The sequence below is a fragment of the Castor canadensis genome, chromosome 2 (assembly GCF_047511655.1).
Source record: "Castor canadensis chromosome 2, mCasCan1.hap1v2, whole genome shotgun sequence".
In the NCBI taxonomy this organism is placed as follows: domain Eukaryota; kingdom Metazoa; phylum Chordata; class Mammalia; order Rodentia; family Castoridae; genus Castor; species Castor canadensis.
Window position 1 is genome coordinate 198,869,640 of NC_133387.1, and position 24,582 is coordinate 198,894,221.

The 24,582-nt window shown below is 36.3% G+C and overlaps 1 protein-coding gene across 2 annotated transcripts in view; it reads right to left on the reverse strand.

The window, feature by feature from the left end:
* The window catches only part of Cntn5 (contactin 5), a 1,105,069-nt gene that overhangs the window by 314,022 nt on the left and 766,465 nt on the right, over positions 1-24,582 (reverse strand). For both annotated transcript variants that reach the window (XM_074066853.1, XM_074066854.1), the window contains one exon: positions 22,406-22,609. In XM_074066853.1, the coding sequence (XP_073922954.1) occupies positions 22,406-22,609 (204 nt within the window). The remainder of the gene's footprint in view (positions 1-22,405; positions 22,610-24,582) is intronic.

Here is a 24,582-nt window from a genome sequence, read left to right on the forward strand (position 1 = left end):
AATAGTCTATGGGAGTCTTCCACCATAATGAGTCTTGGTTCTTTTTAGTTGTGTTGAGATTTGTATATAATTCATCTAAACATTTATGTTTACATGAGTATTATAAAAAAGAGAAAGGAATTGACTCCTGAATATGGTGATTGAAATTAGTGTATTACACAAGTTAATTGTAAGTTGCTGTACCCACAGTCAGTCTAGGACAAACTAAAGGATGCAACACGATATAAGTAACTTAAAAATGACTCAAAGCCAACTTCAGTTACGAGGAAACAGATTTTACAGACACACATCCTGGAAGGGAGGGAGAACATTCTAGAAGGGAGGGTAAGACAGATGGAGTGTGGAGAAGCTGTCCATAATGGTGGGTCACAATGCCGGAAAGTACTGTGGGAGTAGGTCATGAATCCTGTTGCTGAGATCCCTAGAATGACTTGTAAGTAACCACTTTCCCTCTCAGTCCCCATGAGTCGTGACCTGGGACTTCTCCATGTCCTTTGTCTTACCATGTCATTGTTTTCTAAAACTAAAACTCACTTGAGTGAGTTTCTGTTCTTTGCAACTACCTGGGACACTCACTCACTTTTTATTTCAAATTTATATCATTTTTCAGGACTGCTCCCTCCCGAAAGCTTTCTTACCCACAGTTGTCTGCAAATCCATACAGCAATCAACAAGAGGTCAGGGGACTTAAAATGTCCTGGAGGAGTTTATTCTGCCAGCTCTGTTGATTAGCTGGCTGGTTCTATAACTCTGGGGAAAAACGTGACCAGTGAGTTGCTTTAAAATATTATTAAAAGTTTATTTTTGCACGTTAGTCTGTACAGATTGTTTCTCTCACTGCAGTCTCGTTAAAGAAAATGCCAGCATTCCTGCTGTCACCATTCAGGTTTGCAATAACTAGCATACCAGCCCCCGATATGCTCTGCAAACAATTCAGTACATATTTCGTTTTACAAACTCTTGCTGATTTCAAAGGGTCTATGGATGATATGGCTCAAAGGGAGAAGGTTTCCAGAGTGTGGGTGGTGGTGATCACAGCCTCATAACAGGGCATGATGTGCATTAAAGACTGTAGACATGAAGAGGGAGGCAATAAGCATTGAGTGAACATCTGCAAGAAGCCCGATTCTTAGTTAAGTGTATGCAAGTAAATTGACATTTAAATCTCACAAAACACAGTATGGCTACCCATAGGAGTATTCCTATTTTGAATAAGAGAAAAATGAGTATTGTAAAGGTTAAGTTACTCCCTTGCCATTGCTAAGCATTAAGTGACAAACACAGGGTTGAAACTGAGGGCGATATGAATTCTGAAGCTATGCCCCTCACTTTTCCATGTGACTCCCTGGAAATAGTTCCTGATATTCACAAAGCAGAATACACTTAGCCATTACCAGTTCTGTAGACAATCAAGTTCTACTTCAAACATGACTCTTTCAGAAAACTCTGTCCTAAACCTCTGCCTTCCCTCTTCCCCAATAAGGTAAATCAATCCCTCTTTTTCTCCATATGTGTATGTGTGTACATATATAGTTTTTGTGTAGCACTTTGATTTTTGTAAAACTAATCACTATTATCAAATGCTCAATTTGGATGTATTCTTATTCCTTTGTTCAATATCTGTTTTCTAATTTATGAATTCAACCACAATAGAGACCATATCATTTTGTTTTCTTTGTATCTTTAAAAGTGCTTAGTACCAAGCCAGTGTTCCAGAATATTTGATGACTGAATTAATGAATTTATTCTTTATTAACTGTGTGAAAATGTTCAATAAGTATATACCTGTTTTTATATTTCTATAGTTTTTCTTCTCTCTCTTTGTGGTAGTGGGGTTTGAACTCAGGGCAAGTGCTCTACCAGTTCAGCTGTACCTTCGACCCTTTTTACTTTAGATATCTTTCAGATAGAGTCTCATATATTTTGCCCATGCCAGCCTCAATCCTGATCCTTCTACTTACATCTTCTATGTAGCTGGACTTATAGGCATGTACTCCATGCCTTGGTAAGGTCTCACTACCTTTTTCTTGTTTGGCCTGGACTTGAACTAGGATTCTCCTTTCTCTCTGGTAGCTAGAATTGTAGGCATGAGCCACTGTGCCCAGCCCTATATTTTAATTCTTATGTTCTTTTTTGTTCTATGGAAAATTTAGGGTAATTTTTAAATCTATAATTATAAATATCTACATTTTGTTTCCAAATATTAGATATGGTCCTATGATAATGGAACATATTTTGTCAATGAGTTTCTTCATTATTCTGTCATCAGTCAGTGGCCAAGTTCTGTCATCTTGGCTTCTATTATATCCTTCCTATCCATCCCTTTACTTACACTCTGATTTGTATTATTCTAGATTCTCTTTTGTCCATCCTATTTTCTTTGGCAATGTGAGGGTCATTGCAAAAGTGGTGGTTATTAAACCCTTGTAGTACTTGGTGTAAGTAAAAATAGGAAGTCAACTTGTAATTCAGACAACTCTTGGAAGAAGAATTGTTATCTAGGAGAACAGAGAAAATTGGAAGGAGCCTGGAGGAGAATACAGAAGCAAGAAAGGATTACTTATCTTCAAATAAATATTCTTGTATGTTTACTGATGAACATGATTCAGCATAGAGTGGGGGAGAAGCCATGATGTTTTCAGGAGAGAGAGTAATTGCAGATGTCAGCTCCCCAAATTGTGTAACACAGGATGTGGACCAGTGCACACAGCTGTCAGGAACAGTTCATTCGTTGTAATATGAGATGAGGCAGCAGATGGTGATATAGACACAGGCAAACTATTACATTTGTTTTTGGAAAGATTAATAAGATAAATTTAAAGCAAGCTCTGTGTTCAAAGTGTTTTGGTTTTGTTTCTATCTATAGAAAGCTGCATGGATAAAGTTATGAAATGAATCAGCCCCAAAGGCTGAATTTGGGGCTGAGGTTTGCCAAGTGAGCAATACTATGCTTGAGAGATTGAAGAGTTGAGAGAGTTGAGATCATGCAGAGCGGGTGCCTTCAGTAAGTGACTGGAGTCTGAGCTAGAAAGGCAAGGTGTATGAGAATATAAGAGTGATGGATGATAGAATAATGGATTGGTCAGAGGAATGGGTGTGTGTGAAAAGGTTAAAGGATTATTCAAGTAGCAAGTACTAGAAATTATTTGGACAGAACAGTAATTGTAAACAGAACGGTTTACTTGAAATTGAAATTTTGATGACGGTGAAGGGTTTGGTAATCACAAGAGTCAGGCTGTTACCTTGGGAACGGGTGGCTAAGGTGGCACAGAGTACAAGTTCATAGGAATCGAGGAGGACAAGAAGCTGAGAGGCAGGATATTAGATGGATCACTGATGTAAGGATGGATTCCACCAAGACAGTGCCAGAGTAATATCTTCTGTGAGGAAGGCTGAACCAGGAGGATGAGGAACTCTTTTTTTTGTAATAAGGCTATTTGCCACTGCTAAATTTACTAATGCTTTATTTCTTTGTTCTGTTCAAAGTCTTCTATATTATAGTCTTAAGTTATCAATTTAACCTCTCATTCTTCCCCTTCATGCATCCAGTGTTCCATGTTGCCATTTTCCAAATCTGCTTCATTCTTAATTGATTAGGAGCCTTATACCAGTTGGTCCTTGTCTAGGGATACCTTAATGTGTTCTCATGCACACTAAAATCCCATTACCAGTAAGCTTCACATCAAATTATATCTCAGAACAACAAGAACATATATAGCCTTACTTCAGTGAAAACACAGCAAGGAATTTCGTCCTCTACTGCAGGATTACCATGGTGCTTTATTTCTTATAATGTAGCCATATTTTGTCTTATAGTTATTTATGAACAGCTACTCAGATTTTCTTACTAATCAAACCCATTATTAAATTTTAACTCTAGCCCCATTTTTGTTCCTAATTATCCTTTAATTGTTCTTTCTAGTATCTTTGTAACTTATCCCTTGAATTGCCAGGCCATTATAAACAAGCTCTTCTGTTCAAATAATTATTTTCTTAACTCCTCATTCTACTTGCTTGTCTAAAACAAAGTTGACTTTCTCTTATAATATCCATTTGGCCCTCATTAGTCAATAGAAGAACAGAATTGTGGCATATTGTCAATCCATTTATTTCTCTAAAAGTTTTTTCAAGATTCCAGATCAATGCTTCAATCTGTAAATCTATCCTTTCTACTGCTTCTAGAGTTGATGTGCAGACAGCAATTCAGTAAAACAACAGCAAACAACTAAAGTAACAAGATTTTAGGCTAATTCCTTGCCTAAAGAACTTTATTTACTCAACAATGTTTGTTTTAAAACAAAATCTGAGATGCTTCACCACAGCACTGCATTCAAAGTCCTTTCACAGTGAGGTATTTAGTAAACTTCCATTCAGCTTTGAGATCATTCTCCTTGTCTTTAGGAAAATTAATTTTGTTCTGTTCTTTGCTTTCACAGCACATGGATCAGAGCATTGTTTTCCTATTTATCTCATTGAATTTTAATGATGTTTTTTGTCTGTCTCCATTGAATGTGGTTTCTAATAGTGAGGAAATGAAGATTATCCTTCTTTGCACCTGCAATGTTTAACATAGTGTCATTAACTTTTGTCGGGCCATAAGTCACTCTGTGGGCCCTTTTGTAGACTGTGGTCTACAGGTTTCTCCAACTGAACACTTTGTTTTTCTATTAAAATTTTGATATATCTTGGATTTGTTCTGGTAAGCATTTTCTTTATTCTTGTGAGAAGTGTGAAAGTGTTTCAAGAGTAAGTCAAGGTGTTTCATAATTTTCTTTATGGTATTTCTTATACATATGCCTTACTTTCTCCTCAGGTGGACAAAAGTCTAATTGAAACCTTCATGCATTTGCCTTGATGGCTGGTATACTAAATTTCCTTGCTCTGCTGTCCTTCTCCTCCAATCCATTATATACAGTGAATCCAGATGGATATTTTTAAAGCAGTATTTTCATCATTTATCTTCCTTTCTTAAAGAGTCAGTGATTTCCCATTGCTTTATTGATGAAATTCAAGGTATTTATTTTGGGATTTATAGCCCTAAAAATCTGATCTAAAGCTAACTCTTCAACTTTAGCTTTCACTTGGCCATTCATTATAAGATCATTTTTTCTAGTCAGACTGTTTCTTAAATGGTGTTTATTCATTTAGTTGCTATACTGAAATTACTGACTTACATATCTTTTCAAATATTCTCTATTAACATGGCTGGGTCACCTAAGTCCCTTTTCCTTTCAGAATGATCCTGTAGCCCACAGCAATGGATCTCTCCTATAAACAACAAGACCTTTAAATTTATACTTTTCATCTCCACTTAGTCATGTTTTGCTTAATGTTTTGTGATTTCACATCTTTCTATAATGAGATATTTATTGATTAATTATATATAAATGTAATTGATATATATGGGCTCTGATCATGATAATTTCTGTTCACACACTCGGAATCTCTTCCAATACAAATTATAAAAGCTAGTCATTGAGAACCAATATACCTACTATGGTGATTAGCTTCCAAATATATCAAAGAGATTATGGAGGATATCATAAAGCTAGAAATTCCCCTAAAATATTCAGAGAGACTTAAAGATTTCATTATATTTGGGGAGACTTTTGAACTTACCAGTTATAATACTTTTAAATGGACTAATCCATTACTATCTTATATTTAATCATTAAGGAGTTTAGCAATCATTGTTTTAGCAGTGATTAGATAGAGAACCATCTTAAGCCTGTTACTGATAGTGAGTGAACCACAAGGCATTTGGGTTTTCATCAGTCTTCCCATTTACAAAGAACATATTTTGCCTTGGCAATGTACAATAATTGGACTAAGTCACTTTCCTTATTATCTTTTTTTCATGAACATACTATATAGTATTAAGCCAAAATCGAGACAAAAATTTTGACCACAAAATAAATATAGTTATTTAATATAACCACATTAAAAAGTAACAGCAACTAGAAACTGATACTTATAGACTAATCTATGTATTTCCTTCTTTTGGAAAAGAAGGGGTAAGCAGAGCATTTAGAATAGAAAGGAGACTTCTAACACAAACTGTCCTGGATCTGTCAGGTGTGGAGATGTCTTCAGAAGGGCACAAGCAATCGATTGCACCTGTGGTTAAGTATTCACTGCAAATACACTCATCACACAAATACTGAATGTCTGTTTGTTTATTTAAGTTATACCTTATCCTATCCCAGTTTGACAAATCTGTTGGTTTCACAGGCTTAAAGAGCTTAGTAAAATGAAGGTTTAAAAAAGTAAGCAATTTAATGACAAATATAATCTGTAAAGCCTTGTTTCTTCTAGTTGTAATATGGCTTTTTATATAGCTGGTAATTGTATTTATGAATATTTATGGATGATTTTTGTAGGTTTTAACACATATATTATTGTAAGGCACTCATCTATAATATTTCTAATGTTGCAAAGATAAATTACAAATCTATTATGACTTACAGGTCATATACTATCACTGATGTATGGTCAATGATAGTATAACAATGAAAATAGCACTCAAAAATTCTACAGATTTTACTACGTGCCAGGTGCCCTCCTAAGACCTCTAGGAAATGATTCTAACCCTTTAAATTGAACCGAATGTTATCTTCATTTTGTGTCTGAGAAAGTGGACTCTGAAAAGTTGAAAACCTCCTAAGAAGTCATAAGAAGGTATGGACTATTAAATCCCAGAGCAAGGATTTGAATTCCAGAAATCTGGCTTTGGAGCCCATGCTATTTTCCACAATACTGAATAATGTATGAATTGCATTCCCTATGTTCTACAGTAAATCAGTGCTTTGTAGCCAAAGACCTTTTTCTACAGAAGACTGCGTAGTACTTTAGTTGCTCTTTAACTCACAAAGCACACAGTCATCGTGAAGTGATCTGAAATGCCAGCATAGCTCCTTTAGGTTTCAGATCATAGAAGACAGGGCCCTGGTGGATGAGAAGAGACTAGAAAGTAATCCACCTTTCCTCTCTCCCTAAGCATAATCACAGACACAGAACCAGCCCTAGCCAAGTGTGTGAGGATGAAGGGGACTCCTTGTGCTTCTCTGTCTACGCTTCTTCTCTAGGACCTTTGGATATTTTTTGCCTCAGTCCGGAACACAGCCCAGAACTGGGGCAGTTGGCAGCTTTTTACTTTCCTCAACACTGCACTCAGATGTAAACTCCTCTGTGCAAATTGTCCTGATAGCCCTGTAGCGTTAGGTTCCTGTCCTCTTTGCATCCTGACATATGATACCAGCTTTAGTCATCACACATTGTAACACTACTTTCACTTTTTTTTAACAAGACCATTATTTTGTCTGTCTTCCCTACTAGACCAGAAACTCTTTGATGGTCTACAGGTATGTCATTCTTGACTCCCCAGCATGAATAAAGAACACCATTCAAGGATTTTTACAATTATAATTGCTCTAATTTTTACAATGATTTCAAAGATCACTATTATATGAATCAGGTCTCAAAGGTTTAGAGAGAGTGGGACCATGGCTAAAAAAAGGCAGAACTAGGGTTACAACCTAATGAATGCTTCCTCAAAAGCTCTCTGCCTGAAATCACTGATGCATATAATGAATAAATCTCAAAAATGATGCTAAATTACCTTCTCTGATTATCCTTACAATACTATCCCATCTTTCCTTCTTTGTCAGTCAAATTCCTTTTCCTTCTGGGAGTGTCTCAGGAAGAGTTAAAAACCCTAAGACAAACTTTGAACTACTGTGCACTAAAGAGAACACTACTGATCTCTCTCTGTGGAATCTCATTTGTGAAAACATAATGCTCACTCACCCAAATGCTATTTACTTGGTGGAGTTTTAGCCTGAGCCATGCACTTTGTAATGAGGAGGGAGAGGCTTGAGATCTTGGTTCTGATGCATTTGGCTAAAATTGCCTAGGGGTCCATTTTTGAGCCCAGAGCCTCTAAATTATTCCTACTTTTTTCTTACTTTCTACTTGTTTGCTTCCTTTAACTCTGAATTTCAAGGTCTCTAAAAGCTTCTTGAGGATATGTCTTTCATTTAAACAAAATCAAAGTCAGAAAGGCCTAAGGCTGTAGCTAATCAGTGGGAGGGCAGCTATTTATATATATGAATCATTTAAAAGTCACCCATCCATAGGATTTGTACTACACACACTTGATCATGCTGATGTCTGGATGGCAGTAAAGTATTTCTTTATTTGGAATCCATTTATTTATTAAACCAGCAAGTAAAGAAAATATTCTTTAAGATTCTAGATATTCTTTATCTTTTTTTTTTTTACAACTGATTCTCTAACATACTGACATTTTAAAAGTAAACCTACATTTAAAGAAAGAAGCATGGTGTAATATTAAGTAGACCTTACTAATTATTGAGAAAATTAGACTCTGTATTCTCTTGACAGATATTCTGACAGATAATTAACACACTGTGTAGCAGGCAACCTTTCATTCTCTAAAGATGAATTCTGTCATTCCCAAAGATCAGCCTAGCCCCAATTTTACTTATGTGGGTTACTCCTTATACTTGTCTAATTTCACAAATTTTATAGATTGTCTGTTCCTTGCTAAATTTAGAACAGCCTTTGTAACATTTATTTCAATGACATTAAGAAGAAGCAAATATTAATTGCTTCTGTGTGGATCACCTCTAACCACATCCTTTAAATTTGGTTTTGAGTAATATTAAAGAAATTTATCTGACACCCAATGTGGCAGAGAAATCATAAAGGAGGCAGGACAACAGCATGGAAAAAAAGTAGCTGAGAGTCACAGCTCTTGTTCCAGATCTGCCACCAACTATGTCCTGGGAGGAGGGGTTAGATGGCAGCAAATGAGTAATACACCATAATGGAGTATACTCTTTGGAGTCAGACAAGCATAGGTAAGAGGACCTCTACCTCTCAAAAATTGCAGGTTCTGTACAATAAACGAAAGCTAAGCTTCAAATGTTATTTTGTTGTGATGACTCAATGAGAGAAGGCATAAAATGTTTTTAGTTACAGTGGCTGGAGCCTTGAAGAAGGTCAGTCATTACCCAGCCATCTATCTACACAGTTGCTCCCTGTCCACATTACTGAAAGGCAAGGTTTATAATACAGTAAGATGAATCATTCAGTTTTAAAATATTTTGAATAATGACAAAATTATATTGGTATAAGTCAATTACCTCCCAGTGTGCCTACTTTGAGGAGCTTGACACTCATTTGAATATATGAGATTTATGCATTTGTTTTAAAAATCAGTCTTGTTATTTTGTGATAAATTTGCAAACGATCTCATTGGGGTGAGCTGCAGAAGAAACACTTCTAAATATTACAAATTACCCTTCAGAGGGAGTAGTTTTAGAAACCTTGAAATTCTGGATATAATAAAAGTGGTTGCAAAATAATAAATTCAATATCCTTACAGGATAATGGAAATCTTAAACTACCCACCATAAGTTATTCAATTTTAGGCAAATTAACAGCGACAAAAGCTGAGAATTAATTCAGAGGGAAAAATGAAAAGAATAAACTTGATTCACTGGGATCCTAAGGTTACTTTTAAATACCTTCTTGGATGTTCAGAGAACAATCAGGTAGACCAGGTTAACAAGACAGTACAAGATAAAGAAAACTGGAAACCATAGAAAATGGGTAACTTATTAATAATAGAAAGATTGTCTAAATAAAGTATGAAGAACTACTCTAACCTATGGCAGCTCAGTTAGGAGGACAGCTCTCTTCCACCAGCCCTCCCCAAAAGAAAAACACTAAAAAAGCAAATTAATCTACGTTTCAATAATTTCCTTAAAGGTGCTCCCACACTATGAATTAAGTATAATTTAAAATGTATGCCTTGTATGCACATATGAATAATAAAAGAAAAAGGAAAAAAAAAACCTTATCACAAAAAAAAATAAAAAAAATATTTCAAAGGGAAATGACCAATTGCATAGATACTATAAGATCACAGTTAACTGACTGAACAAAAATATTTCTAGTGATGTGTGTCAAAAGTGCTTCTGTTCTCTACTTCAGACTGACTAAAACAGAACATCTATGGGAAAGACCCAGGAATCCATGCTTTTGGCAAAAACTCTCTGAAAACTATTCTGTTATAGTTTGGGAATCCTATCTGGTATAAAAAGTAGAGTTGAAAGTACGAATAAGCATATAACATTTAAAAAGTCATTGGTTCACAGTTACTGTAATATGAAATGTCTGAGGAATATTGCCGAAAATGCAGATTGCTGGGATCCATAGGATAAGGAAAAGTTTATATGCAGATCTTAAAATGCATCGTTCTTCTAGTACCCTTCCAGTTCTCTTTCCAAAGGACTATCACTAGCAGGAGGATGGTCTACATAAGTCTAGAGAGTGCATTTGAAGACCTAGGTTCTCCTGAGAACTCCCAAGGGAAGAGTAAGTCTAGGACTTCCTTCTTTTGGGGGAATTTCCTGTAGAACTCTGCCTTTAGTGGTGAGGAAACAATATGAACACTGTACAGTCTGCTAGTCGAGTGTGATTTCAGGAAAGCCTCAGCGATTGCTGCACCTGGGAGAGGAAGTCTTCTTCCACTTTGAGTCCAACTATTCCTTGTACTCTCAGTTGAGAGATGGCAACTGCTGCTCCCTGAGAGCAAGGGGAGCAGGCACACTCCCTGTATCTCCATAGAGAAGGGTTCAGATGGTGTGTCTACCTTACCACATTCTAGGACTAGAAATGCTGATGTCTAAGATGCTCAGAAACTGGTTGGTCAACTCTAAGGTGTGTGTAACATTTTGGGTTTTTCTAAGCACCGCATGTTTTCTTGATGCACGCTTGTTTAAGGATAACACTACTGAGCAGTGATTTTCTTGGTGTAATTCATGTAGTCCCCAGAGCTTTGGATAAGTTTTATTATTCAATGTTATTTTAAATCAAACAAGGAAACAGTGAAGTGAAATTATATGGAGGAATAAAGTTTTATCATGGTTCGTGAAATACTTTAGGTAAGGAAGCTAACAGTGGCAAAATAGAACCATCCTCAAGGTTTGAGAAGGGGTGGGCCACTGTCATTTTGTAAAGTGTCTTCACGTGGGAAGGTTTAGTAAATCTACGAATTCCCAAGTGATGTTAGGTTCCCCTGGATAGTGAGTGACGTGCCAAGCTGGTAAGTGTAGTTTTCATGAAGACCTTATAAGGTTGTGGGGTTGTATTATGAAATTCAATATGGACATTTATTCTCATTTATTTTCACTTCCTTATGATCTCAGGCAAACCAAATACTTGCACACAGAGCTCGGAGTTAGGAGAACATCTCAAAAGCCCAAAGAGAGAGAACAGGAACAAAAGAAACGGAGTCCAGAAACTCCAGAGCAGTCTGCAGTGGAGAAGATTGAAGGCAAGTGATGGATATCAAACTCTCCCAGTGCTACTAACCTTCCTTCCCCTTCACATCTATTAAAGCTTAGTTGTTTACAGAGCAATGGAAATGTACAAAGTAAGCAACATTAACAACAAAAGCTACTGTGGCAGTAATGGCCTTACATAATAGTTTTGAACTGCAATGAGGCTCACACACCAACTAAATGCAGGAGGAATCACACCATTAATGCTGCGTTTTCCTACAGTGTACTATAGAGCAGACACTTTTCTAAGGGCTTGCCATGCATTCATGTGTTGATCCTCACAATTTCTATGAGACAAGTACCATGTATTCCCAGGTTCAGATGTGTTCAGTGAGACACACACAGGTTAAGCTGCTTACCCAAGACAAAGTAGGTAGTAAAACAAACCCAAGTTTGTGACCAATTTACCTTAAACCAAATGAATCAAAAGTATTATAGGCAAAATCTCAGAAATGACACCACTCTCATGAAGTTGCTTTCTTGCCTGGTGGTAGGGAGGAAGGGGCAGTGGTTTTCTGATGTTGTATCTGTGGGTTTTCTTTTATGCTATTAGCTTACCCTGTGGCACTGCTTTAGGGGTGTGTTTTGGATAAGGATATTATTCACCTTAAATGAGGTGTAGAGAAAAGAAACTTAAAGCCACTTACAAGGACGAGAAGTAAAATGGTAGTGTAATTTGAAGTAGGAAGAAGGGAATGAATGAAAAGAAAATTGCAGATATAGACTTCATGGGTGACAGAACCTTATGCATTTGTGATCCTGAGGGTAGGGGTTTTCTAATGGAGACACACATATAGATGGGTAAATGGAATGACTGATGTAGAGAGAGCAGATTGAGGAGACAGTGAAGGGGACACAATGCCACCATTTAGTAGAGCACACTGCCTGGCAAGTCAAGAAAAGGCAATATTTTCTGCTTTAAACAAGAATTGCAAAGAGGTCAAGAGCAATGAAGACTGAGAAATGCTGATTTATTTGATTCACAGATATTTCATTGATTTTGAGAAAAACAGTTTGAGTGGTGTAATGAGTGAGGTACAACACAAAGTAGGAAGAGGAGGAGTAGCAACAGAGACAGTGTAGGTAGTCTCTCAAGAAATCCAAACCCAAAGCTGGGTGCAATGACTCAAACCTGTAATCTTAGCTACTTACAGGAGGCAGAGATCAGGATGATGGCTGTTTGTGATCAACTCAGGCATAAAACAAGACCCTGTCTCAAAAACGACCAGTGAAAAAGGGGCTGGTGTTATGGCTCCAGTGGTAGAGTACATGCCAGGTAAAAGCAAAGCCCTGAATTTAAACCCAAGTACCACTAAAAAAATAATAAAAAGAAATCTGAACACAAAAGAGGAATTTGGGTTAACATAACTGAATAAACACCACTGTTGTACATAACTCAAAGTTCACATCCCTTTTTTATGATTTGAATAATGTATGTGTTACAATGACAATTATTAAAGGTTGACATTCTATAGAAACTTATTTCCTGAATTATAAAGACAGATTTTCCTAAAGAAAACCAAGGAGAAGTCTGTTAGATATATACTTATCAAATTTATCTTATTCAGAAGCACTTATTAAATAATTCTTCAAAGTTCCTAAAACATAGTAAGAGAATGACTAAAATGATATATACTGCTTTTCATGATAAAAATTCTTATCTCCACAGACAGAATTTCAAATTAGTTTTATAAATCTGCTTAAGAAAAAATTGATTTGATGGAATGACTAATTGTCAAGGATATCTGAGCAAATGAAATATTCATTTTATTCAGAAACTATCTAGTAATTTCATAGAATTTGTCACATATCAAGATTTTAAGGTTTCTAGAGAGACAGTAGCAACATAAATAAATAAAAGATTAATAAAAGCCAACTAAGTTTATATATTCTTGTGGAGTTTGACATAAATCCTTAAAGTCATTCAACTTCTGTGGCATAGATAAATGTACCCAAATAGGAGTGTTCTTGTTATAAGCTTTCTAGGTCCCCTTGCAATAATCTATAAATCAAAAATTCTGAACACTGTCTTAGAAGAGAAAGTCTCTTGACTTAGAGAAGAGAAAGGTAGGACATTTGATACTTAAGGAAAAGCATTTGGAGAAGAAAATGAAAAACCTGGTGATATCCAAGACTATCCTACTGCTTTGTGTTGTATGGACTGATCAGAAAGAATGATGTCATTGCGAACCACTGTCCAGGAGCAGAGAGGCCATTATGGGGCCATTTTGTCCAGGGCAAAGCAGAGAGGATCCCTGAACCTGATCAAAGTGGCCACCTTCAGGGCTGGGTTGCCCTCCCTCTGGAGGCTCCACAGGACAATCCACTTCCTGACCTTTTCTAGCTTCTAAAAAGTAGAATTCTTTGCTTTTTTTGTCATTTCACTTTCTCCATTTTCTAAGTGCACTAATTCAGTCTTGACTTCTGTCATCGCTCATCACATCTCTCTTCTCTCATCCACAATTAAATGCCCTTCTGCTTCTCTCTTAAGAACACTTACCCTGCATTTAGGGCTGATCCAGATATTATAGGGTAATGTCACATTCAAGATCCTTAACCACTTCCGCAAAGATCCTGAATTTATAAGCCAATATTGACAGTTTCTAGGAATTGGAATTTGGACTTCTTGAGGGTCAAAATTCAGCTTACCACAGTAAGGATGTGTTGTTTTAAAACTTTCTGTAGCTCTTCAAACCTGAATTAGTCAGCAGTAAATTAATGGTGTTGATTTACGGATTATGTAATTAGGTAATTCTGTACATAATTTCCTTGTTCACACAATTGTGACCTTAAAAATAAACATGTTGTCTACACATACATTTCCAGCTAACGACTTTGCCTGTAATTATAAATAAAAAGCCATCAGACTTCCCAACACCAAATACAGGATTGTCTGCATTTTAGGCATTCTACTTTTCCCCCACTCTGACAACTGAACAAACCTCTAACATTGAGACCAATCCTTCTGTGTACATTCTCAATCTACTCCCCCTCACTTTCTCAAGTCCCTAACTTTCTCTTTTACTGAACTAACCATGTTCTGAGTTGGAAAAGGGACCCAGGGTGTGTTTTTCTTTCCTTCTTTGTTTTCCCAACTCATCCTTTTTGTACCATGGAATTACTATGGCCCCAGGAAAGGGGTCCGGGAAAACACTGCTTTACAAGGATTAGATCCCATCCAGAATGAAATAGGAGTGAAGAGCCTGGTCCTGTACCTTATGGATTTGGGGAAGGTGTGTCCAGCTTTATTCTATCATCTTAGGGAATAGAACCTATATCAGAGCACAGTGATCCTCTTTGTGCCTAGGAATTTATGTGATGTTTTATATGACATTAATATAACACCTCAACTTATTTTTAGTTAATATTGACCTTCATATGTTTTTTTATCCTTTTACAATAATACTTGCAAGAATTTTAAAACATCTCCTCATATGTAGCAAACGCGTGTTGGTTACATAAAAATAAGTTCCGAACAGCCTTTGGAACTTGACTAAAAACTCAACAAGAGGAGAAAATGAAAGTATAAATTTACCACACAAGACAGGTATAGTGAGAGATCTTGAAGGCAGGTGAGGGCAAAGGGTGGAGGAGGAGAGGCAGAGGTCCTAGGCATGGCTTCTGCAGGAGTGAAGACTTGCCAAGAGAACAGTGACCAACAAGGATGGCTGAGAGATTTAGTTGTGTTGTATGTGGAACACAGCCCTCATTCACTGCCCTGTAAACCGGTAGTGGAAATATTTATTGCTAAATGTCTTCTGAACTAGATGTGTGGGTTTTGTCTGTAGGTTGGTGATATGTGAGATGGGCCTCATCAGGACACCAAGTGAGGCAGGCAGAGCCTAGGATGTGTTTGTTACGACAGAATCTGTCAGTGTTTAGGGTAAAGTCCTCTCTCACGTGAGACTGTAAGGCTCACAAAGACAGTGGATATGTTTGTTTTGATCTTCATTATCTCCTCAGTACCATCTCATCACAGTGGGTGTGCAAGGCTCATCTATGTATGCGAGAGTATTACTTCCCCCAGTGTGTGCACAGGAAAATCTGCTCGTGATCACACACTCGAATCTTCTGAGCTGTCACCATTGCTTGGATAATAATATGGTCAATAAGGGATTCTATAGCATGGTACTCTGACCCCTCAAAGCCACCCTCAAATCATAGCATGGCTGTGTGTTTTGATTGTATTCAAATGCAATTGCATCTGTCTTTCTATCTCATACTACACTGATGACTCTTCAAGTGCCCTCTCTTTACTTGTCTATAAATGTCAAATTACTTTTAAAACTTGACTTACATCACTTCCTCCAGGAAGCATTCCCAGGCATTGGACTTAGGTATTTTTATTAGAGGTTACCATGACAACATATGCTTATTGATATATCATAGCACTGCACTGCAAAACCTGTCTTCATCATAGAATATGAGCTCCTAAAAAGCTGTATACATGCATCTGTGTGTATATATCACAGAACCTCACATACAATGGACGTGATATATTTACTGAATGAACAGGGAAATGATAGAAAGTCTTAATCTTGGCATTAGGGTGTTTGAACTCAAGAACATAAAAATGATTTGAGTTCCTTTCTAAAATAATATCTAATTAAGGTGTGAAAATTATCTGCACTGATTACCACCTATGTTTCAGATAACTCTTGTGTGCCAGTTCAAATTATCTTGACCATAACAGGAGAGGGAGGGTAAATGAAGTTAACAAGGTGAATACGAATGATGTACTTTTTATATGGCAATGAATCTAGAATTTTTAAATCTGTTGAAATCACCATGTGAAAGGGACTAAGGCATAAAGGAGAAAAATAGAGGAGATGAAATGGTGATAATGCATATATACATGGAAATGTCACACTATATAGCTATCTTAAACAAAAATGTCTTTTTAAAAAATCACAGAACAAGAGGATAAAACAGGTCCTGTGTGGGGGTTGGCACCAGTGGGAGGGAGAATGTAGGAAATGGTGTAGGAGGGCAAATATGGTAGAAATATTATGTACTCATGTATGAAAATGGAGAAGTGAGACCTGTTGAAATTATTCTAGAAATGGGGGAGGGAGCATATAAAGGAGAATGAACGGGGGTGGGGGTGAGTCAACTATGACATATTGTAAGAACTTTGGTAAATGTCACAATATATGCCCCAGTACAACAATAATACAAAATTATCTTGGCCAGACTCTTGTTCCCCACACCTGCTATGCTGCCAGGTCTGTGTAGATTCGATGTTTCCTGAGGGTGCAAGGTGTAGGCAACATGAAAGTGGAGAGGTCACTGCTTGCAGAGGACAACTGAGGAAATAGGAGAAAGGAGCCCCTTGATATGTCCTCCAAGAAGACCTTTCTGAGTGCATTTTGTAAGGCTCTGGTCCTGTGGGAATGTGCTCCAGCTATCTCTAAAGATGGTCATCTCTATAATACAACCCTGATTTTCACAGTTCTATCACCCAAACCCACCTCATCCATTTTTGCTGCTCTCTGGGAATAAATTCAAATAAACTATCTGTAAGCAAATTTTGTTTTGCATACTGCATTAGGGGAACCCAAGCTAAAGCCATGCATCCTGTAATAGAGTTTGTTAAGTAAAACTTCACTTGTATTTGAAAGGGAAACTTTCTCCTATGCATGTATCCTTTGTTATTTTTAGAAAATTCTATTTTTTTTTCAGAGAAGAAGAAAATCACGATGTTCTTCAAATGATTTTTATAGCTAACTCTATGGTCACAGCAGATTAAACATAATTTTCATATTCAAACCCCTGCAGCGGTGTCTGCCAAGTTTGCAGACACATCTATTATACTGCCTATCTCTGCACGGAGAGGTTTGTAAAACCCAGCAGGAATTTCAGCTGACTGCAGTGCAATAAATGGATCCATCCACAATCAAATTCTATTTTTATTTTCAGAGCAAGAGTTTAAATGTGGCACCGACTTGGGAAAATATTCAGGAATTCGCCCTTCTTATGAATGTGCTTTTCAATTATAGCTTTTGAAAAGCAATTAAATAGCGATATGAAAATTTTAAAACAAAAACAATACCAGTCTAATCTGTGTAATTTCTTGTAATAATTTCAAGAGTTTCCAATTTTTCACACATTATCTAGGCATGAATTCTGCAATTATCTGATAGGTCTAGTATTTTTAACAGTAACTATTAACTTAGATTTGCATATAAAGAATATGTAAAAAAATTCATATTGCATTTGTATATTCTAGGACCTGAGGGCGTCCTAGAATTGGTTCCTTTGTGAGGTATGGGGGGTGCCATGGTTGAACACCATGTGTTGAGGGTGGATCTCAGTTTTGACATAAGGGCAGAGAGTTGACTGCCAGGCAGCAGGCACCTAAATGTCAGATAAGGTTTTCACTGTGGTTCCACCATTCACGTTAACAGCTTTAGCTTCACTTTTTGAGGCAAACTCTTTAGTCTTTTTGCAAGTAGAGACAGGAAAGGGAAGGGATTCTGACATTTTGCTGCAACAGTTGTTCAACACATGTATCTGAATTCCCTCTGTTTCATCCTATTTCTTACATCTACCTTTAGTGCTAACTTGGATTTCAGGTTTTTCTAGGCTTCTATTGGATATAAGGTTGTCAATCCTTTCTGCTACTTATTATATTTTAATTCTAGGTTTTAGTTTTTTCTATCTCTTTTTAAATCATTTAACTCATATCCTTTCTTACTTCTCCCAAAATGAATCAGGGTCTGATTTGTTAGCAATGCTCTTCTTTTCATTTTCATAATAAAGTTTCCTCATTGATGACACAGATCTTTTTTGTAGAGTCCCAGAAGGGAGACAGGTAACAAGTACACACACGTATTCCAACCTTGATCTACAGGCCCATGTCCCCTACTAATTAAAATTCTTGTTTCTCATTGCTTCCTTGAAACTACATGCTTTTTGTCCCGCTATCTCCCTTCTTTTCATCATCTTTCATGTATTTTCATTATTTACCCATCTAGAGTAATTTGAGTTGCTCAAGACTTGATCCTAAGCTCACTTCTTTGCTCACTTCACTTTCCACGTGGTTAAGAAACCACACCACATCATCCACATTGTGAAGATACATGTTTACATCTGAGCACTGTCATTCAGACTGCTGACTGCCTTTGAATAGAAATTTGATATGCTACATTCAATCTTATCAATGCTCTTAGTTCTATTTTCTTTTATGTTATACTCAATTTTTTTTGCTTTCTAGGAAAAACATCCAGGATAGCATGTGTATCTAGTAAATAACTTGTAGCCTGGAGAAAGATGATATTGAATGGTAATTACACAGTGACAATTTCTAAATATCTGTTGAATTTGAGATGTCAATTTTTTCAAGGAAATGTTGATTGTACTTGGTAAAAACGAATGTCAAAATGAAAGTAGCTCACATAAAAAAAATGGACCAAAGTAAAGTATACCCACAGTGGGGATACATTGAGAAATCCCTCTGTATATCAGCTTAAATATTAATAATGAAAGACAGGACTGTAAAATAGATATAGTGTGTGTGGAGGTTACTAGAGTGGGGGAGGGTAAATGAAGTATAAAGTGAGGGTGTATGGTTGATTGGCTTCATATATCTAAATGAAATAGAGTAAGGAAGCCTCTTGCAATTTCATTAAGTGGGGCTAGGAGTGGGTTGAGAGAGAGTGGGTTGGGAGCTATGTAACTAATGTACAGTGTAAGCCTAATCAGAATTGTCACTATGAATCACCTCCTGTATGATGAATATATAATAATAAAAATTTAAAAAATAATAATAAAAGTCAGAAATTACAGAAAAAGTGGGATAAAATATTATAAATTCATAAAGTAGGAAGTTAATTTTTTTTAAGAATTAAGAGAATAACAGAAATTTAAGTATGAAGCTAAAAAATTAAGAAATACATTGGAATCATATATGGTCACAATGGAACCCCCCACACAACTAATATACACTAACAGAAATGTTTTAAGAAGTTAAGCAATAGAAAATTATTAAATATGTAAACATAAAATAGAGGAAAAGAGAAAAAATATGTAACTATGTGAGGGAATAAAGAGTTATTTCAACTTGATTAATCAAGAAGTACAGATATTTTCTAGCACAACCTAAAAATTTAAAAATTAAATAACTTTTAAAATGAAGCATTTTTCATGAATTGAAAAATGACATATTAAAAGCTTGGCTCTAGAGCGAGGGATTTAATGACAGGCATTGGTTATAGGTGTGTTTTTTTATTTCTCTGTGTTACTACATTTATTCAAATATGGTCATCTTACTCTGATTTACAAAAAGCAAACATGGGTAGGTAACCAGTTAAGAAACAAAAAAGTTAGATAATTTACAAAAAGAGGAAATAAGAAATTTCTAACTTCTTAAGTTTGAGTAATATAATTGAAATTTAGCAGAGGTTTCCTACCTGATTTTTTTCAGTTAAATGTTAATTTTAAAACAAAAATTTTGTTTTACTTATTTATACAGTGTTTTCTTTATTAAGCCTTTCATATAGTACTTCTCAGATAATGATTTGTTGAAAATATAGATCTTTGTAAGACAAACACACCAATGACATTTATTGTGCAGTGAATTCAATTTGATGATAAAATTGTTTCTGTTTAATGACATACCACTGCTTATTAATAAAGTCCTAGAAAAAAAGCATAAGGAATGAAGGATGGAGGGATAGATTCCAACAAGAGGAGGAACAGTACAATATCTCCACCAACATAGGATGGGATGGAGGATAATCATTGTAGATGGAGATACGGTTACATTAGAATTTTATTAGGAGGAAGAATAATTAGAGAACGTATACAATTCTTTGAAGAAGAGGTGGAGGTGCAGTCCAGTTGAAGGAAAGAAGAGATGCTTCAAAAGTTTTCATGGGGTAGCAAATTAAACCATCCACAGAAATTTACTGAGACTGAGTGGCAATGGTGAAGGTTGATTTGAAGTTGGTGATCACAGATGCATGGTAGGGGTAACTTTTCATGGAGCTCTTAGTAGCCATGTGGTAAGAAGACAGTTGACTTTAATGGGATTAGGGATTTCAAAACACAAGCAATAGGAGATTAGAAAAACAGGGGACTTTAAATATCAGCAAAGGATTAGTTTTGAATGTTTGAGCATAGAAGGCAGGAGGGAGAGTTAACAAATCCATGTGGACCATGAAACACGTGCATGACACATGGATACTGAACGCTTAGCTGCTAGGGAATGTGGTGTTAGGACTGGATTCAGATTCACACGTGTGTTATTCTCCTTGTGGTGAATGTGTAGGTCTGCTGTGTGAAACAAAGTGAAGTACTCTTCACCTCAGGCACTACCAAGTGCAAGCAGCAATTTTGTGTGTGTGTCAGCCAGCAAAATGTTATTATTTCAGGTAAGGATGCCTTAAGTACTTAAGGAATGAGGAAATTCTTGGAAATTTCATGCAAATGGCTTATAAGGAATCACCACAATCTCAAGTGCTTAGATGAATTTTTAAAAAATCTGGTTTCTTTTATTTTCATCTATAATATTTTTACATAATCTTGAAATTGTAACATGTACATACCCATAGCTTTAACTACAGTGAAGGAATGCAGAATAATAACTCAGAAATCACATATCCTACACGAGTATTAGGACTATATATCTGAATGCCTACTGCATAGTTCCACATAGATTTCCCATGGACACTTCCTCTCATATCTAAAACTGAATGTCTCATGCTCACCAAGTTACAACCTGTTTCTCCACCTGTGTCACCTCTTGTGATGAAAAGACTATTCAATGAACAATGCCAATACCTTGAAATTGTTTTATATGCTAGATTCCCTTCATACTAGTTTAGAGCCCAATACTATCAAATCCTAGTCATGCTACCTCCTTAATAAGCAGTTTTATTTCTTAATCGCTAAGGTTTGTGACTATCACTCCTTTTGTTCTGTCCCTTATCACTTCTTGGCTAGTTGTTGTCAGTGGTCTCTGAATTGGTCTTCCCATCTCTATTCTTACTTCCCACTATTCATCTACTACAGTATTGAACTGTGTGTCCTTTGGCAGGATCTATCATCTGTCTAATACTGGATTTCTCATCTCTACAATGGATGTTAAATTTGGACTTCACCTGGTAGTTATTACTATTATATATAGCATATAGTGGCATTCATTATGTTCTTTTTAGTTTATGAAGTCTCACACAATTCAGGTATGTGTACACACACACACACAAAGTGATAAGCAAAACTCTTGTGATATAGCTGCAGCTATACATTTCAGTAAGCACATATTCTAAAAAAGCATATAAATGGGCGGTGATGAAATAGATTAATTTTTAAACTCCAGAATCAATCAGAATTCTCAAGCTCACTTCTTAATAATGCCTTCAAAGATAATTTTTGTTGCACGATAGAGCAAGCAGCATATCATATATCAACTGAAATATATCACTTGACTTCTTGAGTGCAATGCTTAACTGTAAATGTCTATAAATACAAATGAGGTGTTTAAATGTGAAGGTACTTTAGATAGATGGCAATACCTATAATTATAGCATCATCACATCTCCCAGAATTGTACTTAAAAGTTAAATTTCCAACTGTTCCTATTATTGGAAAAGTAATAATGACAATTATAATTGTACCATGAAGTATTAAAAACTGAATATTCAATCTGAAGGCAGCTAAAATAAAAATGCAATGAATACTGAATTCATGCAATACTTAGAATTCAAACACATATGCTATATAGAGGCACTGAGGAGCAAATAAAGAGCTGTGGAGTCTTCATTGCTGCTCTTTTCAGATCCTTCCTCTCTTTCTGGTATTAGAGTAGCATTATGGTGGCTATTTCCTAACCATGGATCATGACTTTCCAATGAGAAAATTTTTATTCTAAGGCATGCATAATCTCAAACTAAAATTTGTGGGTTCTTAAATACAGCAAATGACTTTTTATTGTATTTGTATTAGGCTAGAAGCCTTAGAAAAACATGACTGCATCTTTGTTTTTCACATTTGAAATGGTTGGCCATTTTAATATGGGCCGGGAAACTTACCATCATTCCGCAGAGTGAGTGGTGTTGGAGGACTAAGTACTCGAGCATTCGTCACTGTGTTTTTCACCAGGCATATATAGCTGCCGACATCTGATGTTTGCACTTTAGAAATATAAAGGTTGCCTGTCTCCTGGGAGATGAACCTCCGGCTGTCTTCCACCACAAAGGAAGGGAACTCGTTAAATACCCAGCTGTAGACGATCTCTGAAAACACACAAATTTCAGCTGCTGAAACCACATCATTTAACTAATGGACGAGGCTCAAACAACAAAGCCTTTACTCAGCATTAGATAGATTGCAAGGCCACTCATCTTTGACCTACTTATCCATACAACTGAGTATATTGTACTCAAGAACTGTGTGCTTAGTGACCATAAGGAAGATCCCAGGTAGATCTTAGGGATGCCTGACCTTTATTCATTTCTTCTTTCATTTCCTGTGTATTCTAAATGAATGGTAGATACTCAGCACTGTGATAGCATGAAAATTTTAAAAGGAGGCACAATTCCGCATCCTCAAAGATCAACTTAATAGGGAAAATTTACCCAAACCTACGAAGCAGTGTAGACCAGGGAGATGGCGATGTGCACTCGCTCATAAAGAAGGCATGGGAGAATCATACTGATCAAGGAAAACTTCCTGACTTAGGAGACACCTGAGCTATAGCCATTCACTAGTTAATTAATCAAATATTGGTTGAGGAGCACTCTAGATCATATAGTGTTCCAAGTGACAAAGGAAAAGTCCCTGCTTATGGAAATTTCATTATACTGGGGAGACACCAAAAATACACAAGGAAGTAAGTATATGGTAAGTGGCTGATAAGTTCTATGAAGAAAACTTGAGCATCTTATGAGAGACAGAGAGTGGCAGGGCTGAGAAGGACCTGTGAATCGTATTTTCAAAAGGTCTCTCACTCCTGGATAAAGAGACAGAATGGGGAAAAAGCAATGGTTAGGAGAAGAGAAAGCACGAGGAATAATATCCTCTAGCTTAGAAAAGTATACTGAAATACTCATGAAAAATGTAAATGGTTTATCCTGGAATGATGGTGGTAATGAGGAAATAGAAAAACATGGTAGAAGGAAATTACTGATGGATAGATTATAAAATGTGGGATGAATAGAAATGTCAAGGAGTAAGGTTTTGGGACCAAGCAAGTGAGCAGCTCGAAGAGTATGTTCACCTTTACCAAATGAAAAGGATACAGAAAGAGGTGTTTGGAGATGTGGGTGCACTGAAACAGGGGATTCAATTTTGAGACACGAAATTGACCTACTGCCAGGTATTCAATAAGGGAAATCAAGAAGGAGCTTGTACATTTGAATTTGGAGACCAGGCCATTAAAATCTCAATAGGTTTTGAAATTTCTTATGTTATTTTTGGAAGATAACAGAACAGATTCTTTGTTAAAATTTTATTAGCATGTGGGAGTAATAGTTGTACAGAGGGATACATTGTGTTATTTAGCTATGCACTTGCAATATATCTTAGACTTACCCCAACAGAACAGATTCTAAGGCTCCCTTTCCCCAGAGTTATTTATTTAGTAAGATTAGTTATTTGTGTTTTTAAACAGCTCATCATGTGATTGTGATCTTTAATGAGATTTGTGTTGCTCTTGTTCTCCTCCCATCTCCATCATGGATTGTCAAAAGTAAGGCTCACTCCTGTAATACTAGCTGTTCAGGAGGCAGAGATCAGGCGGATAGTGGTTGAAAGCCAGCCCAGGCAAATAGTTTGCAAGACCCTATTTTGAAAGACTCATCACGCACAAAAATGGGCTGGTGGAGTGGCTCAAGGTGTAGGCCCTGAGTTCAAGCCCCAGTGCTGAAAAACAAAAACAAGTTCAAAAACACACTTTCACCCAGTTTCAAATGGGGAGTCTTGGATTTCATCAACATTTTGGGGTAGCAAGCAGACTTGAAGATTATCCATTCATATAAATAGTTGATGTAACCAATTTTGAAACTTCAGCTACAAAAATTTTAAGTAGAATTCTTCACAATCTATTACTATCATTATCTCATTTCTTGCTTTAGCTGAATTTGCATGTATTTAAGAAAAGGTATATCATTAATTTTCACACATTTGTGTTTAAGACATTTGATATAATAGGGTAACTCCTGAGAAAAATCAGAAACATTTTCAAAGACATCATCTTAGGAAGGTGGAT